At 42.8% G+C, this 19464-nt stretch overlaps 1 protein-coding gene across 1 annotated transcript in view; it reads right to left on the bottom strand.

The window, feature by feature from the left end:
- COP1 (COP1 E3 ubiquitin ligase) overlaps positions 1 to 19464 on the bottom strand; it is a 198609-nt gene that overhangs the window by 30668 nt on the left and 148477 nt on the right. The window contains exons 16-18 of the mRNA XM_056844706.1: positions 17288 to 17405; positions 10062 to 10186; positions 7834 to 7994 (exon numbers count right to left, since the gene is read on the bottom strand). Coding sequence (XP_056700684.1) covers positions 7834 to 7994; positions 10062 to 10186; positions 17288 to 17405 — 404 coding nt within the window. The remainder of the gene's footprint in view (positions 1 to 7833; positions 7995 to 10061; positions 10187 to 17287; positions 17406 to 19464) is intronic.

Raw genomic sequence — 19464 nt, 5'->3', positions numbered from 1 at the left:
ATTTTCTGCCTCAATTGCTAGGTACCTAAGAAAGTATATCAGGTTGTGTGAGCGCACACTCGTACCTGCAATTTTGGGAGAGAACCAGTTCAGGAAGTACTGAAAGTTATTCAAAATCAGTGGTTCATTCTATAGTGCCAAGTTGTACTACCTAATATCACAATCCAACCCTGACTTTTCGGTAGGCTGAAGTCCCCGATACTTTTACTTTAAAAAAATTATGTACACTGGCCTGTCTACCTTTGCCCAATGCCTCCCAGTTTAAGCAGCAACATACATCCTTAACATCTGTGTATTTTAGAATTTAAACTGTACTGAAACAGTCTGAACACATGAGTTAAAGCAGGACCCAAGCTCTCAGAAAAGCATTGATTTTGGAAAAGCAAGTGGTTTAGTAGATAGTGCAGTGTTAGGCGATGTGGTAATGAAGTTAAAAATAGCAGGTAATAAAAACACAATTATTCTCCCTGTACAAATGAGTTTTTTTTAAAGTAAGCCAATAAGCTGCTTGTTGACATTCCATTAATTTCTGTACAGTAAAACCAAAACGGATTTGTGGTTGGTTTTGCAATTAGAGAGGTCACACAGGTGGGTTATAGAATTGGGAGAGCCCCTCCCAAAAAGCAGCCTCTGAGAGCCAACAGAACATATGGCTGCTAATTGCAGGCAACCCATGCAGACTGAGGAATGGGGGACTGAGGGAGCCTTGACCTTCTAAAGCCTCCTTCTTGTGAGTGAGAACCAATTTCCTAAAGAGGAATCTCTAGGGAGCCCTGCGTCTGGCCAAAGAGGCAACAAAAAGGAAATCAGATAAAAATGCTTTTTTTAAAAAAGTGTTTCTTCTAATAACTCCCCCCTTGTACTTTGCATAATCACATTATCTAAAGGCCCTCGTAGAAGGATTGAAGTGTCAAAACACTGAAATTCTGAAACTACGCGCGTGCCACTACTAACACAGTAGGACAGCCTCATGTTAATCTCAAGAGTAGGATTCCTGAGGTGGTAATAACCGAGTGAAGAGTTGCTACAGCAGGCTAGGCACCTTTCTCCAATTAATTATGTACGAAACGGCATCTACTATGGGAATCTATAAGGCGACAGGAAACAGACTTTTAACAAGCATTATATGCAAATCCATGCAAGCACAATTCCCTTAAGAAAACATGACATGAAAATTACTCTGCACACAAAATTGTTCTTCACCAATAATATGCCTATGCAAAGTTAATGCTAAATAAATGACCGTACTCCCTGTCTAACGGTTTTCCATCTAAGCAGCTACCTTGCCCAACTGGTTCTGTTTACAGAACAAACTGAGGCACTAAAAAGACTTCTAAGTGGAAACTGGCACTACTGCTGAACAACAACAAAAATATTTACCTAAATGCTCTTTTTGAGAACCGATTGCCCGAAAGAAGTAAATGAGACTATTAATATGTTCATGGTTATTTAATGCTGCCAATTTTTATATATATTGGGATGGTTTCATTGCTTAGTGATGAGTGCTCTTGCCTTGTTTTAAGTTGTTTTACTTACGCAATATTTTAAAACTACATTTTATTGCCACACTCTTTTGTTATCTGTCTCAAGCAGGTAACTGGGGATTCATCCTGGCATGTCCATGAAAATTTACATCTTTGCAAGATAAATGTTAAATGTATAGCTTTGTAGATGCTCAGAGATAAACCTAAAACTACCATTACTAGTAGGCAAAACACTACAGAACAAGTTTCTCTCTCTGGCTTCCTTCCAGCCACAACGTTAATTTATATACTGATGGGGTTAGCCAAGAGAGCAAAGCCCCTTTTCCTGGAGTACCATGAGCTGGCCGGTGCCCGCTTGACCACTAGGTAGGATGACAGGGGTCTTAAGGGCTATAATAGTCTGTTCTTAGTCTGGAGACAAAAAGATCTGGGGATTCCTTTGAAGGAGGAGTGTTGTGCCTCAAGGAAGTAGGTCAACAAAATGGCCGGAAAAGAGAGGCATGCACAGATCCTGAAGAGAAATCAGGTAACGTTAACATCATTCTGCCTGCCTCCTCATTCCATAGTTTCAGACTTAGAGTGAGAGGATACACTTATTTACTTTTGCTCAACTATGCACTTTCCCTTTTTGTACCCTAACTGGTATTACGGTGATCTGTCTGCACCCATCTCAAAGCCTAATCTGGCTCACATTTACAGAGATACAAAGAGAAAGAAGGAAGACTCCAGCCTGGATGTGAACTACTCTAATAAGACAAGAATCCAATGCTTCCTCTGTATCATGGAGATCTGGAGTAGGAAGGACAGTTCTTAATTTGAAGCAAGCCCCTTAAGATACAGTGTTTGGCCTGCCAGTTACTAGACAACCATACGTCTACATCTTAACCCTGTTGGTGGCAATAAAAAGGATCCCGATGCATTTGGGGATAGGATAACACTGGACTCTTCATTGAGACCTGGACCAGCTGAGCAGAGTCCATGTCCCCTGTGGTAGAATGAAGTGCCCAACACAGTGAAGTACAAATGTCCCCAAATAACTAAATAAAATGCAGTGACAAACTTGAAACTGGACAATGGATAAGAAGGTAACTGTAGATATACACATGCCGCATTAAGAGTCTAGGAATAAAGTGCCTGTATTTTGATGAGAGTCAAACATTTCCTCCCACTCTTCACTGGATTTGGAATAGAGGGAGATACAGGAACAATAGTGTGTGTATGGTCATAAGAAGTCATAAGAATTTTCTCGTCACTATTAACAGTAAGGGTGAGTTGACACAACTATGTATTTAATGAAAGAAGAGGGTCACCACCTTCTAACAGTTCCCATGGCACACACTTTTAAATCTTTGGAGCCTGGGAGAAACTAATTACATCTTTTCTCCTTTGCTGGAAGGGTCACAGTACTCCTCCTGCTGTGTCAGGGTCATACATTATTGGAGGGGTGTGTTTACCATTTTCTCCATGTCTGAATATTTTCTAAAGTGGCTATTTTGTGTAAATTGCAGGTGAGGTTCAGAATACGAATCCGCAACAACCAACATTTGAAAGATGGATAGTTTTGTATTTTTTTCAATTTTATAATACCTGACCTTGACCTATGGAAGCCAGCTACTTTGTAAAGCCCTCTGTACGGCACTCAGTAGCCAGTCCTCCTTCAACAAATCTTACAATAAACCAATCCCTCCAACAAAACTAGCCAAAAATCAGCCAACAAACATAGGAAGTAGGCAGAGCTCTACACAATTACTTACTTTCAACAGGAGGTAATTGAGAAACATGAGGAATAAACTAACAACACTGGACAGCAGAAGGGTTGGTGGGAAGAGAGAAGGGTCCCGAACTCTAGCCTCCTGGCTTATTAGCAAGCTACTCTCACCATGATGCAAAAAGGCGATGCATGCAGGAGTACCAGGAGAAAGCAAGCCAACAACACTGACCCTGCTGGCAGAAAGCTCATTTATGAACTACTTACAATCCTAGATTAATATAATTCTTCTCCTCTCCCTGCAAGGCGCTAAGGGTTTTCCTTGACTAATTTGCATGCAATTTTATTCTTTTTTCTGAATCTCCCTGCAGTTATCAAAAACATGCTATACTATTTGGATTCCTACCCTTCCAAGTGATCCTATTTACAGACAAGCAGAGACACATGTAAAAATCAGAACAACACATGATTAAATTACTTCTTTATGATGAGGATGATAGACTGAGACCATGTCTCATTTACATAACCATCTGATTTTGAGTTCAACAATACTATTTATTTATACCCACTGCCTTTTTCCACAATGCAGACTCAAGGCAGCTTACATCGTTCTCCTCTCCTCCACCTAACCCTCACAACAACCCTGTAAGGTAGGTTAGGCTAGGTGTGAGACAAGGTCGTCCAGCAAACTTCTATGGCAGAGTGGGGATATCAACCTGGGCCTCCCAGATCTTCATCTCTAACCGCTACACTGGCCATCACACAATCTTTTTGCAGTCTAAGGAAGCAGTCAGGGCTAACACTTCTAACATTGTAAGTGACAAAGTAGCCAAGTTCCATATGCAACTGCTTCAAAACAGGTAGGAACGGCAAAAACATGAGGCGTGCCAGGGCCCTGCTCAGGTGACCGTTAACTGGATTGTGGGAAATCGCACGCACACCTCTCACCCTGACTGGCATACGTGTGAATTCCCACTCCACACATACCTGGTTTCAGCATTGTATCACTCATGCTAAATTAAAATGAAACTAGATACTCCCCAAAAACATAGTTGATAACCAGTCAATAGGTATGACTTTAATCATGGGGTAATAGGTCTGTTTTGATTACTGAAAAAGAAGATAAATGCTCAAAAAGTTACAGAAATTCCTGAATGAACCTCTGCAGGCAACTTTGCGTTTTACAGAACATGTGACCACAACTTTCCCCTCCATTTCAAAACAAAGACATTCACCAGCAGGAAGTAAAAGACTGTTCTGATGAACCAGGATATTCAATATTATATATAATGTGTGAAACAGCAGTCTGGGGCCATTTGCTCAGCCTTGTTGATTGGTATGCTTGAAAATGCCAGCATCTTACTGAATGTGACACCTTGTTGAAAGTGGAGCTCATTTTCAAACTTCTGTATTTCCACATAAAGGCCAATTTATTGAAAATGAGTTGTTGTTTTTTTTAAAAAAACAAGTCAAAACATCTATCAGCAGGGGGCTTAATGTTATTCTAATGGTTCAAAGTCGCTTTTCAGCACATGATACTTTGCATTTGCAAGTTACCTTGATGAGCAATCCACCCCCCTCCTAGTAAATGTATTTATGTGCTTAAAGTGAAGAGTGTACAAATTAAGCGTTTGCATACTCCTGTGCCAGCATAAACTTACATTTCTATTTTGCCCCAAGGTTTACAAGTTTTACAGAAGATTACAAACTGGCCAAATGACTGAAATTTGTCATATGAACACATGAAGTTGTGGTATACCAAGTTGGGCCATGCTTCTATATAACTCAGTACTGTCTACTCTGAATGGAAGAGGTTGGCCTTTTATACAGGGACGTTTCTCCGCAGTCACCCCCACCGACTGCTTCGGGGATTTCTTTTGATTATGCATGCCTAGATTTGTTTCCCCACTCCTACACACGAAGCCAGCTGGGTGACCTTGGGCTAGTCACAGTTCTCTTAGAGATCTCTCAGCCCCACCTACTTCACAGGGTGTCTGTTGGGGGGGGGGGGGAAGGTGATTGTAAGCCAGTTTGATTCTTTCTTCTTCTTCTTTTACGCTCATCAGAGGATGCCTCGCTCTCCCTACATGTTCTGCCAGTGTTTTCCAGATACTGTTTTAGCCAGAATCAGGAAAATGCGGGCAAAACGCACAGGGAGACCTAGGCAACCTCTAAGGGTGGAAAAGGCATGTGTAATCAAAAAGAAGCCCTGAAGCAGTTGGCGGGGGTGACCGCAGGGAAATGTCCCTGCATAAAAGGCCATTGTCTCAGGGAGAGGTCTTTCCCAGCCCTGCTACACGGATCCTTGCAATTACAAACGTGAGGCGTTAAATTCAAGACTTTCTGCCCACAAAGTTCATGCTCTGCCACTGAGTTATGGGGCTCTCCTGACAACTGTTCCTTTTGGCTCACACCCAGAAGCCAAGCGTTACCAACAAAAGGTGAAAAGCCTATGCTGTCACAAATGAAGAACAGCAACTTGTGGCGTTTCCTGCTTTTATCATTCTAACAAATTAAAGCTTCAACATAAATATCTGACAAACATTAAGTGTTATATTGATCAAGTTTGTGTCTAGATAAATGCCAAATCTAATTTTACATTTGAAAAATGGGGGGGGGGGGAAGAACCAGTTGATTAATAATTCCTGTAATGCAGTTTGAACTGCTTGCTGCTGTTCAGTGAACACTAGCAGTTCGAGCAGAATTTGCATTGCGGAGCATCTCTGCAGCTGCCTGCAAACGGGGCCAACTCTATTTGCACTACATGGCCTTCTCGCTAGGAGGTTGTCTGGGTTCTCAGAACTTGTTGGTACCAAGCCTAGGCTGAGCCCTGTATCACATACTACCCTACTTCAATTGACAGGAGTTCTTTGTTTATTCAGCAATGTAATTGTTAAAAAAATATGAATGCGTACGTTACTGTCACAAGAGTCATTGAGTCTTTATTATGGAGAATGGTGATCGTTCTCCCACCCAGCAATGCTCACAGTCTAGATGTGGAGGAAGGCAGTTACAATTCAAGTTGTTCTGCATATTTTGGGCCTGCATGTTTTGGGCCTGCACTTCTTCTTTGCCCATCTTCCTCCCCGCAACATGTATGCTGAGGGAAAAGGAGACAGCACTCCCGGCTGCAATGGAAACTGTTGTCACATACAGTTCATATGCTCCAAGAGAGCAAGCTTGGCAGCAACAGTATTATTGGGGCCAAAGGGCAGTTTTGCCATGGAGGCATGACTACACTTGGACACTGTAATAAATTGAAATTGAATCAAAGTCTGGTTAGTTGCGATGTCTGAGTGCATACGTCCAACAAACTAAGGTTTGTTGGGGTTGTATCAAATCAGGATTTGAAACTGGAGTTCACAGCTGGAGAATTAACCACAATTTATCGTTTGCTGTGATATATGAATTCACACATTAGTTTGTTGAATAGCACCACCCCTGGCAGTGGCCTTGGCTACAGAGACAGTAGTACAGTAATACACCACAATCCACAAACAAGAATGGGCAACCACCTCCTAATTTACTCGAGGTACAAGCATATCTGCAGAAAAAACAAAAAATTGCCGAAACTTTGTGCGCCTCTATCAGAATGAATGAGACAGTACTGCACTGCCATCTCAGAGGCTGCTATTATATGTTCAGGATTCAGTGAAAGGCCTGTATGTCGAACGAATGTTTCTTAACAAAGCTAAAGTTCCTACTCATTAAAAAGGGTCAAGACACTTAAAAGGAGAACAAGGTTTCAAATGAAATGTGGGAAGAGACATTTATGTATAAAAGGCTAGGAAGACTCAAACAGCACCCATATTTCTGTCACCTTTTATATTAACTGTTCATTCAAAATGGCATCGTTAAATGCAAAAGCATATATATAACAGAAGTTAATGTTCTCCAATAGCAATAAATTGGGGTTGGGGGTGGGCTGGGTTACGTGAGCTTAAAATCCCAACCATTACACTGTATTAACTTTGCTTTAAAGCACAATCTATCATTCCAATTACACAAAATGCCACTGCATAATTTCAACAGCTAACTTGCAAACGCCTAGTACCTTAGGCCCATTTATACATTGCAGCAAAGGCACAGAAGCACAGCCCTATTGGTGCAGCCCAATTGTGTCTGGGCTATGGCACTTTAGACTGCAGGTAGAGGCTGACATGATGGAATGCACCTCTACATAAAGAAACCTAGCATGTCCAGGAGAAGGCTAGATTAGAACTTGCTTCCTGACAAGCTAGGTTGTCTAGGCACACATTCCATCATGTGAACCAACCCCTGCAGTATGGTGTCACGGCCCAGACGTAGATGCATCTTATCAGTGAGAACCAGACCTGTGTCATATGTAGCTCCAACATCATTTGCATAACACCATAATATGCTGGTTCCTCAGTAAAGACATTCCTGGCAGCAGACAACACCACAGGGAACCAGCTCTCATGCGACTACAGTAATAGGTTTTTTTTGCACCAACTCTGGCTGCTTCCTGACTCAAAAACAGGACCTTCCGCAGCCTGTCATGCTTTAGCAACCGTTTACCGCCAACCTCAAGCTAACTGAAAGGAACGCCCTGCCCAACCCACATTAGGGAAACATTTTTTTCTATGACACAATAGGAAAGGAGAATAAGTAAATATTTACCCCGTCCGGCAGTGCTCTCCAGCATACAGCACTGACAAACTCATTTGTGTCATCCTCCTTCCGGTCCTTGTCCAAAACGCTTTTGACAGTGTCAAATTTGAAGGTTAGCAGTGTCTTTGAGAGACCCTTGTAGTACAGGTAGAGGGAGTTATTTTCACTTCCTATAGTTAACAAAAAGAGGAAAGAAAGATAGACATTGGCAATGTGTGGGGGATTCCTAAAGATCTGTACAGATTATTCCATCCCACTTCTCATACAGCCAATCAAAAGCCAGCCGTTCCAGCTACACCAGAGAACTCCAAGATAAGAATGAGCACTTTTCTGCTAGTGACAGACTAACACAGCTACCCATCGTGATCTATCAACATCACTAATGTGTAACAATGTATAAATGTAGTATAGCAGACACAAAATCCAGGTGATACAATGAGCCAGTGCCAGCAATGCAAGACAGTGGTCCTCAAGGCCAACACAGTTTTACATGGTCTAAACACAAAGCATCTTTTCCAAGATGCTACACTATTGTCTCTGTTCTTCAGTGGCATGTTCATTCTGCTTTGCTTAGGTCGCCAGAGTTCAAGGAGGAGTCTAATAAGCTAGAAAGGATTCAGAGGCAAGCCAGAAAAGGTGATAAAATGTCTGCAAAGGGCATCTTATAAGGTTAGATGGAAGGTATTGGGTTATTTTTCAAATAGAGCAATAAAAGAAAGACACAATTGCCCTTTCAAATATTTTAAATAGTCTCTAAAAGAATGACTGGTGATGATTCTTCAATACTTTTGAATTGTAGCATGTTAGATTCTTAAACGTGAAGAAAAATGTACAGTTTTAAAAAACAGTTTGTCACTGGAATAAACTGCTCAGGACAGAATCGTGGAATCTCCCTCTCAGGTTTCTTTAAAAGAGGTGGGACAGGCAGTTGGTGAGGATTCTCCAAGTGTAACAAATATATAAGAAATGGGGGACTGGATCGCTGGGTCTCTTCCAGTTATATGATTTAATAATTCCATAACTCAAGTCAAAGATCACAGAAGGCTACGGGTTCTCAGGGAGTAAAGATGACTAACAAGAATTTGGGATTCTCTGATAACAAACTCATCAGGATTCGGGGGAGGAAAAGAGTAAGTAGTTATTGCACATACCTGCAGCGATGAAGGAGAAACAAAGACTGGTTTTAAAAGTAAAAATCAGTCCATCTAGTATTTTACTTTTAAGACCACACAAGTAGCACAAGAACTTGAACAAAACCCTATCAACTTTGCCAGAATCTTCTGAAGGTTGCTGTTTGGTTCATAGAACATAGCGATTAATTCTAGGCTATCACTAGCTTTCATAAGCGTTCAATCTTGCCAAGAATTTTTGGGGAGGAGAAAGAATGAGTAGCATCTTTGGGTGTAGCTGGAAATTGTCCCCAGATGAAATTTAAGTTGCTGCACTGATTCCTCTCCTCTTTCTCTCCCCCCCACCCAAAACGGTTCACTGGGCTTCTGAAAAAAATTATACTGCAAGACTTATAGGCTCCGCAGATGATTAAAGTCAAATATTCAAGCATAAAAAGGTGAATCGAGTTAATATTTGTTACTATCAACTGGGTAGGATTCCTCTTGTCCATGAGGATCTGTCCTGTTGAGTATTCAACAAATGTAACTGTGAGAACCTTCTTAATGACTAATGGTGCAATCCTAAGGGTGGTGGTTAAGAAGCACCCGGGGACAGCACAGCCACACCACCTCTTGAGCAGCTTCCCAGCCCAAAAAAGGAAGGCAAAAGGTAATTTTAACAAAACCCCGTGAAACTCCAGCTCCGCCCTTGGGAAGGCCCCCTTTGATGCCGGCGCAAGCCCTTGCATCAGGAAAACACTGCCGGTGAGGCTGCGCCGGTGCCTGCAGCTCACGCTGCTCCCTGGAGCCGGTATAAATGGCCCAGCACTGGCGTTAGTTCCAGTTTAACTGGCGCAAGTGGCACTAACGCTGGCACCAGGGTCACAACAGCTCCTAAGCTGGTTCAGGGGCCGTCCTGTTAGGATTGGACTGTCCATCCTCTAATTTTACCCAAATCCCTACCCACAGGTAAAATAGGAACATTTAGGAGTTTCGATATTGGGGGTGAGGGGTACCCTATGTGCCTTTAAACCACTGTGCAACACACAACATGAGCTACCCACTCATACAGAGCTTAAAACCGACAGTACATTTTAGACCCTTATGTTGAATGGCTCTTTGACTTACCACAGGCAATATAATCTCCATTTGACGCCAAGCCTACAAAATTCTTCTCGTTGATATGACCTTTAAAGGAACGCAGACAGTGTGGCTTTCCTACATTCCATAGCTTTAGCTGACTGTCTGTTGACCTGAAGAGAAAAACAGACACAAGCCATCAAGTAACATTAATTTTTTGTCAGGGTAGGCAAAAACGTCACACGCAGAAGCACCAGTGTGCCTTCTTCCTGGGCCATGAACCAGATTCCCAATGTGATCCTTCCAATACCCAATGGAGTGAACCAAAAACTTGCGTTCAACAGGACCACCTCCTAGTTTTTGTCAAACCTTTTGTCTCATTAGCCTTGATCCTCCAGGATTCCTAAAGTGCAAATCCACTATCCTCTGTGTTTTTCTGTCCTACTTATTCCCTCGTAGAAGATAAAAATGTGGGTCTTCAGATGTACCACCCAAAGACATCTGTACATAGCACACAAAATACACTCCGAGGTCAGAGAGTAAGAGGCTACCACGACATTATTTAACCATATGCTCATCTCACAACAACATTTTACTAATTTTACTAATGGAGGAACAGTGACTTCCCCCTGCAACCTGGAGATGCTAAGGATATGCAAGGTATAGAAACTAGCTCCCTAAGCTCTTGAGCAAAACCTTTGATTCACCAGACCACACTGGTTTCTAAAAGGTACAGTTATGACCAAAAGGCAACAAAAACAACCCATGCAACAATCTGAACAATGCCAGCATATAAGGAGTGGATGAGATTTGCAAATACACAGATCAAACTCTATGTTATAATCAAAAATGTGCTTGTGTTGCCTTCTTAAAAGCTCAATGATGTATATTTTTACAGGAAAAAAACAGATTTGATTTAAATCAGGTATTTTATTTAAACCAAATTTTGATTTTAGATTTCAGATGCTGCCACCTAAGAAAAATAACCTTTGGAAAAAAAATCTGAATGTTAGATTACATTTGCAAACTCTTCAAAATGAACCTGTAACCTCTAGAAAACAGAGAATTAGCATCTTCTTTTCCATGTAAAAGAACCAGTTACAGGAGAAAACACCTGACTTATACCGTATATACTCATGTATAAGCCGACCCGCATATAAGCCGAGGTGCCTAATTTCACCCCAAAAATGGGGAAAAATTAGGCACCCGCGTATAAGCCGAGGGTCGGCTTCTACAACGGGTCGCCCTCCCGCCCGGCCTCCGGGGCCCTCCAGACCAACCCCAGTGCCACCTCCTCCCGGGCCCTCCAGACCCACCCCGACCCCAGCGCCACCCTGGGGGGGGGGAGGGGGAAGAGCCCTTGAACCCCCAACTTACCGGGAGAGGTGGGAGGAGGAGGCCCGCTGATCAGCTGGAGGCGGCAGCGGAGCCCTTCCAGCGCTGGAGCCGGTGGCGGCGGGGCCCTGCCTGCGCGCAGGCAGGCCCCGCTGGCCGCTTCCAGGCGCCCAGAGAGCGCGCCGGCCGGCGGTGGCGGCGGTAAGTTCCTCTTCCCTCCTTCCCCCCTCCCCCCTCCTACCATATTGACCCGCGTATAAGCCGAGTGGTTTTTTCAGCCCTTTTTTTGGGCTGAAAAACTCGGCTTATACACGAGTATATACGGTAATAGCTTATTTCATAAATCATGTATTTTTTTTAAAAATGTGAATATTTATGCTCTGTCAGGGTAAACATAGACATTTACGTTCCAATTCATACACCCAGCTTATCCCTGCTTCTGGAGAGATCTGAGTACATGCAAACAAGTTGTACACATGAATGAATGAATGAATTTATTTTTACGGCCTTAGCCAGAACACATCAACCGAGTTATAAACCTATAAGTATCCCATATAAGTATATACTGGATTGCAGTCATATTTTTAAAATAAGCTCTCTTGTTTAGCATCCCTCTATGTGTGCACACGTTTGTGTGAGAAGGGGAGGGAGGGGAGGAAGAGGGAGGGAGGGGAAAGAGGGAGAAAGCATGCACAAGAGAGCCAAAACAGATTTCACAATCTGTCTCCAACCCAACATTCTTTAAGCAAACAATAGTGCCATCCTAAACAGCATTACATCCTTCTAAGTCCATCTGAAGTCAATAGACTTAGAAGGGTGCAATTCTGCTTAGGATGGCTCTGTATGGCTCTAATGCAAAAGTTGTATACTAAACCTTTCACTTCTAGGAAGTATAGAAGCTGTGATATAAATTACCTTGATTTAAACAAATTCATGCTGGTGAATCAAGACATTAATTCAGAACTTGAAACTTCAGGGAGTTTTTACTAGCGGAAACAGTGGTTAACCCCATGTCCAAGGGTGAGACATCACCAATACACTATCCCCTAATGCCCAACTGTCAGAGTTCTATGATTGCTTCTACAGTTGCATTGCTAGTCAGCTCATCAGGAAGGTCATTTTATATATAAAGAAGCACTTAACCTCCAGCCTTGTGCGCCAAGCAATCTAGAATCTCATTCGGTACTATTGGGGGGGGGGGGTTTAGAAAAAAAATAAAAGAGGCCCTTAAAACCACTACTTTGGCAACATTCGAGTAGTCATAAACAACCACTAATCAAACATTTCCATTTATATAATACAAGTGGGAACCAGCAAGGACTTGCAGGAGGCATTTCATTTCCCTCTTCCTCACTATTTCCTCTTTCCGTTTCCTGAAAGCCCCCAAAGCCTCTCCCTTTTTCTTGCTTCCTTCTCTTCTTCCCATCCAACAGCCAACCTACATATCTGCCCCTGTGTCTTCAGCCTTCCCTCTCCCCACTCCCAGCAGCCTCTTCCAGGGAAAACTATGGCCCCTTTAGGTGGAACCAGCCACTGTGCAAGGTCAACTTGCAGGATAGAAAACCCTTAAAGACTTGTGGGTGTAACTCGCACTTTCCCTTGCATCCTCACATTGTTTCCTTTTCCTCTCCTCCTGGCAACCCTCATATCCCCTTTCCTCGTGCCATTCTCTACTTTAATCAGCCTACTGACTAAATTAATCAGCCTACCGTTGTACCTGCTTTCCATCATCAGCTGTATTTCTTATTTACTGACTTTGTTTATACTCCACCTTTTTCCACAGTGGGGACCGAAGTAGCTTGTTAGTCTCCTTTCCATTCTCATTAACAGGTAAGGCTGAAAGTATGCAACTGGCCCAAAATCACCCAGCGAGCTTCCACAGCAAGATGGGGTTTCGAACCTGGGTCTCCCATGCCCTACTCAGATGCTCTAACCACTACACCACACTGGCTTTCATAGGGTTGCTGCTGTTGAACAGCCAGGCCTAGTTGAGTCATGCAAATTGGGTGGTACCAAGTCACTTAGTGGCTGTTGCCATTGGTTGCTGCCGTCACTGCCAGCTCTTCCGAATCACAGTGAGTATGTTGTCTGTGCATGCGCAGACGGCATTATTTTATTTTGGGTGGAATTTAACCCCCCTTTAAAAAAAAATCAGATTTTTCTACAAACCTGGGAGGGTCCCCCATGTTTTAGTGTCCATGTGGCCCCAATCCATGGATTTAGGTATCTGCAGATGTAGGCCATATGTTGCTATTAGATATATAATTATGATAAAATAAGGAATGTTAAAGGGTGGAGCTACACCCTTGAACGCGAGACTACAGCTACTAACAGCACACACAGTCTCTCTCTCACAAACACACATCAAATGCTTCCTTCTATAATACCTAACTACAACACTGCAGCACAGAACATACATTTCCTTGTGCCCTTGCATGCTCCAGTGGCACATCATGTGGCACTGGAGAGAGAAAACACACACTGTTGTGACCCCAGGAAAGCTGAACTCAATTTTACAAGGCTGAGGGTGGTGGTGGGGAGACTCAATATACTGGAAGGGTTGGTGGCAGCACCATGGTCTTCATAATATATAGGTCCAGTTTCCATTAAGATGGTGAAGCTGTGTTTCAACTGCTATATTTCAGTATGGGGAGGGGGAAGATTCCTACTTGAAGACCACTAGCACATTGGGGGAGGCCAAGCTAGAAGCCTTCTCCTGCACCTGCACATATTTGATACGGAATTTTTAATATGGAAAATCAAGTATCACCTGCAGCACCACAGCCTAGACACAGGTCTCCCTCTTCACTAGGAATAAAGCTTTTATTTTACCATTCATTCATCCTTCCCCGACCCCAGAGGCCACAGACTTAACTCTGGAGTAACCAGGGGAAGGCTTCTAACAGAAAGCTTAATGAGTGTCGTCCGTAAGAAGATTCTGTCTTACCTAAAAACCGTAAGCCCTTTCCAAGAGGCAACCTCCTTGAGTGACCAGAGAGATAACTGCAGCCAGAAAGATTGAAATCCCACCACAGTGATGGCCTCAGTAAGTGTCGATGGAGAAGTTACTTGTGCAGTCAATTCCCCACTGGCAATGTGGAAACAATTACCTACCTTGCAGTGTCATTTTCAGGACAAAACGAAGCTTGTAAAAAGCCGCCTTTACGATGAGTCAAGACATCTGTCCACCTAACTCTGAACAGCCTCCTTTGACTGTCAGGGCCCAATTTGGATATGGACCATAGTGTGCGGGAGGGGAGAAGGTGCTTCAGTCTCCTCCCTCCAGTGCCCTTTTTCCAATCCAAACTGGCCCAGGGAGGTTTCATTTACTCCACTGGGGGGGGGGGCTGCATGCGCACTAAACACTGCATGCGCAGCCACCCGAGTGGAGCAAACAACACACATTCCAAAAATTTCAAGTTGGGGAAATGGTGCAGGGGGATGCTGAAGCCCTTCCTCTCCACCACCATGCCCAGTGATCTGATCTTAACTAGGCCCTGTGGTGCTTGGGAAATAAGTTCCCTGCAGAGGCCATCTGGCTGAGGAGAACAAGAGTCCAAACATATTGTGTAGTTTTGGAGCCAATAGAGATGCCAGAGACTGAACCTGGAACTTTCTGTATGCAAGGTGTGCAAAATAATGAATACCGGGGGGGGGGGGGTCCAATGCAGGCAGGAAAGTTTAGTCCTCTTCGGAATCTGTTCACTCATATCTCTCCATGGCCCATGTATACAGAGCGGTTGCATCCACTGACCCTGCCCACAACACCTGCACAGTCAGTTGAACATCTGCAGCAAGCCCACAAGCACATAACCTACACATGAGCAGGTACCTCCAAGCCATCATGGCCCTGCTTTCAGTGGCATTCCCAACTGCATGGAAGAGTCTATGCATGGACACTTCCAAAACACATAAGGGCTTGCTGCAGATGTTGGCTGAATACACAAGTGTTGGGGGGGGGGGCAGAACCAGTAGGCATGATTGCATTCTCTTCTATGTGCATTCAGTGACCATGTGGGTCAGGGTCTGAAGAGGGCTCTTGTAACATAGAAATGGCAGTTATGGATTCTGAACTGACTCTGGCTGCAAGCCACATAGGAAGCTGTGGAATTCCCCCCATATGGCTCAATGGGGTGGGGGTTGTCCCTTGTAACAAGCAATCCTAGACTTTTTTCTTTTTAATTATAGAGGCAAAATCCAACACTGGAAACGAAACACAAAATGAAAGAAGCCCCTGATCTTGGGGTTGAACACAAGCTCCCTAAAGTATGCCTGCCCTCTTAAAAGCAACTCACAATGCACAAGAGCTGCTACTATCAGATGATGTGTAAATCAGCACCTGGAATTGATAAACCCTGCCAAATGGTGGCCTCTTCCAAAGGGGCCAGAGGTCAAAATTTAACACAACAGGATAGAATGATTCAATGTGATCCATTAAAAAAAAAAAAAGCTTAGGATGGCAAAAACAAATGCTTTATTCCGGGAATTTTACTGTTGTTATTAATGCCGTTAATCACTGGTAAAGTTCTGCTGCCGCCAAGCTCTGGACATCAAATGCCAGCATACGCTGCCTTCTGCGGTATTAAATTATAGCACACTGCAAGGGAGGGGAAAGAGGGAGAAAAGCCCCAGGTTTCTTCGTAGCTCTCTCTCTGGGCCAGCTATTGCATCAACCAAATTTGACAGCTCCATCAATACAGCTCCTAAGGCCATGGAACAAGCATTTGCAAATGCTCATCTCTCAAGCAGGACATGCTCATTTCGTCCTTTCAAGGTCCCATCCACGCTGCTGCTCTGTGATCGTACAGGCAAAGGATTCTCTCTGCTCCCTTAACGAAGGAAAATGTTGCTACAGCAAGTGATTAACAGATCAGCTTGATCTAAAGTTTTATGAGTAATACTTCTCCTTTAATTGCAGTGCGAATGATGAGTGAACTTTGGACGGAGCAGGCTACTGTATTAAAATCTCATCAGCCTGAATATTTTTACTCATCTTATGTAGTAAGGCAACTTGAAGCCAACTGAACCACTGCATTATTACACTTAGATATAAAAGAGAACAATATGATTGTAACAGCAGAAGAGTTCCAGTTGCCCAAGACAGATGTTGCTTCAAGACTTGGCTATATTTTATGTTCTTATCTGGACGTCTTAAGGGAAAAAAGGGAGGGAGAGGAATACAGAACATGATTTAGGTAGAACTTAGCATTTATATGTTTATTAATGGTGTTCAAAGCACCCCTCACTGGTTATCTCAGTAATCCTTGCAACCACCTGGAAAACAGAGCAGTATTATTACCCCTGTATTTTAGGGGGGTGTGTAAGAGAGGAAGCCTGAGACAACAGGGGCTGGCCTTGCTGTCCCAAGCGACTATCACATTTACCAGAGCTAGCAAGTTACATAAAAATCTTGAATTTATCTATTTTATAAAAATTCTACAACTTTTGAGAAAACGACTCCTTTCTTCTACCCCCTGAGCAAATGTGTAATAAAACCAGGTTTGTAGCTGTACGATACCACCAGGGGGCACTCCTGCAATTTTTGGAACATCTGCCAGTTGAAATAACCTAGCAATGGAGTAGGATACTATTATCCATCCTTTATAGGGTCATCTGCAAATCTGGCCAAAGAAAAATATAACTGCTCCTTTCACACGACATTACTGAATAAGAGCTTACAAAAGTAAAGCAAATGTACAAAATTAAAACAAAATGCTTTCCTTGGACTCCTTTGCACTAATGAGAGACTGTGGAGCCAACAGAGGTGAGAAATAGCTTTATAATTATGATCTAACAAAAGCACAGCAATCTGTTGAGCAGAATGATAGTTCACACAAGCACATACCCCCCCTCGGCAAACCACGTAAACACCAAGTTCTCTGAAACTTGCCAAGAATCGATGAGTATAACTTCTCACAAATATGGAAAGAAATACTTACGCAGAGACTATTTCCTCCCCGCTAACAAACTTGGCGTACGAAACAGCCTTGCGGTGCCCTTTGAAGACCATAATTGGCTGTTTAGTGTTCCGAAGATCATAATAGTGAACACAGTGATCTGGGGGGGGGGGAAGGGGGAAGAGAACCATTAGCACTATGGGAAATGTCTATGCAAAGCAGTAAACTCACATCATTTAATTAGTCAAGCAGCTGAATATGCACACAAGAATGAAGTATAATGCCACCATCTGATACCCCCCACCCAACTGTAGCTTGAAACACATGGGTCAAATAGGCTAAAGATTCTAGCTAATCTTAAAATGGAGAAAAAGGACAAGATTTTAAAGGGGGGCACTTAATCCCTCTTTTATTCCTGTTTTGAATTATATGCCCATTCCTGGCTCTTCCTCCCTAATTAGAGCAAACATTACCAGTGCATTCTAACTTCTGCAGAGTTTCCCACAAAACAATAACCAAGAGAAAGACAAATCCACAGCACAAAAGTCTCCTTAACTAAGAAACATATTTAATCTTTCCACACTTCTGAATTTCAGTATCAGGTTTAATTAAAATATATCTATGGGGGGGGGAGTGCTGATCATGCACATGTGCCAAAGATCTCTGAAGCCAATTTAAATGTGAATCTGTCCCTTTTTGATGACCCTTAACTTGGACTGACCTACCACATGGAAAAACCACCACAAACCAGTGGAGATTCTTAATAAGCACCATGCTGATGCAGTGTTTCCTGATAACCATGGTTAAAAGAACGCCCCAAGGACTACATCCCTTTTCCAGAGCTCACTTCTTCAGATACCAAAGGATATCTGGACTCTTGCTCTCATTCCTTTTCCATGTCAGTATCATTCATGGTTTAAGCACAGATACCTATGTTAACTGAAATCTACTTTAAACTAGAACATAAATCTTATATCCAGACTTGGTTCAAAGAAGTACAGTTACTATTAATCTCTGTGCAGATATAATGCTATACCATTATTAGCACTGCAATTTGTGTTAGCTACTGTTAGAGACTAATAAAATGGAAACTGATAGAATAGACAATAGGCCCCAAAACACCCTAACAGCTGGATCCTACAACTCTTCCACTAAGTTGGAGTCTATGGCTGTCTTCATCTTAATCTTCCTTGAAGAGAGAAAGACTTCCTCTGATGGAGGAGTCTTTCTTTGTTGAAGAGGAAAACTTAGTGGAACAGAATCTTGAGATGTAACCCTATACATGGAGAAACCCCTTAGTCAAAACATTAGGAATGCTTGTTTTAGTAATCTAAGGCAGCAGCAGAGAAAAATACATTCTACAGCTATTTCAGCAGTAGCCTTGGATTTTTCTCTCACAGTAAGCATAAATTAGACTAACAAAGCTGGGAAGATTGCAATCACAAATTACTACTGTTATAAATGGCCACTGGTCTTATCTGAATATATCTGAATTTTGCATAGCAATCTCCCAGACCCTCAGTGCATAATGTACCAAAAATATGTATCTACCAACTGAGGAAAATTCTTCAAGCATCTGACAAAGGAGAGTGTATTCCACAAAAGCTTATACCGCAATAAATAAGGTCCCAAAGGACTTGGTTGTTTTTGCTGCAACAGACTACCATTGGCTACCCCTCTGGAAAAGGTCTGGCTAGATAAGCTTTCTGGCAATGTTTTATGAAAAACTGCCCCCTTCTTTCCAGAAGGAATGCACAGAAGATAACACTTGGAACTCTGCAGATTTCAGAAAACAAACTGATGACAGAAAGAATGGCAAGAGGGACAGAGACAAGCAACTGGATTAACATGGACAGGAAAAGAAGTGTAGCAGGGCAAGAGCATCTGCTTGGGGTTTCTGCATTCACCTTCCTAAATCTGGCAATAAACAACTCGGTGCCTGATGGCATATGGCCCCGGCACAGCACGCCGACCTGCACAGTCTACACAATCAATTAGCTTCTGCTCAGATCAGTACGGGTCCAGGAAACTGTATGGCTGCAGGGTGCTAAAATTAGTCAATTATTAATTGATTGCAGCCACTATAGTGTCTGTGCCCAACTGAGGGTGGGTGGTTTTTTTTATTATTATTAGTCCCAAATTGCAATTTTTAAGTAGATACATCAAGCCTAATGCGCATCACATTCGTTAATACCAGAACAGGTGGCCATGTTTTCTAA

This window comes from Euleptes europaea, chromosome 2 (genome assembly GCF_029931775.1).
Source record: "Euleptes europaea isolate rEulEur1 chromosome 2, rEulEur1.hap1, whole genome shotgun sequence".
NCBI classification, from domain to species: domain Eukaryota; kingdom Metazoa; phylum Chordata; class Lepidosauria; order Squamata; family Sphaerodactylidae; genus Euleptes; species Euleptes europaea.
Note: the sequence above shows the minus strand (reverse complement) of the source record. Positions and strands in the feature narration are given on the sequence as shown.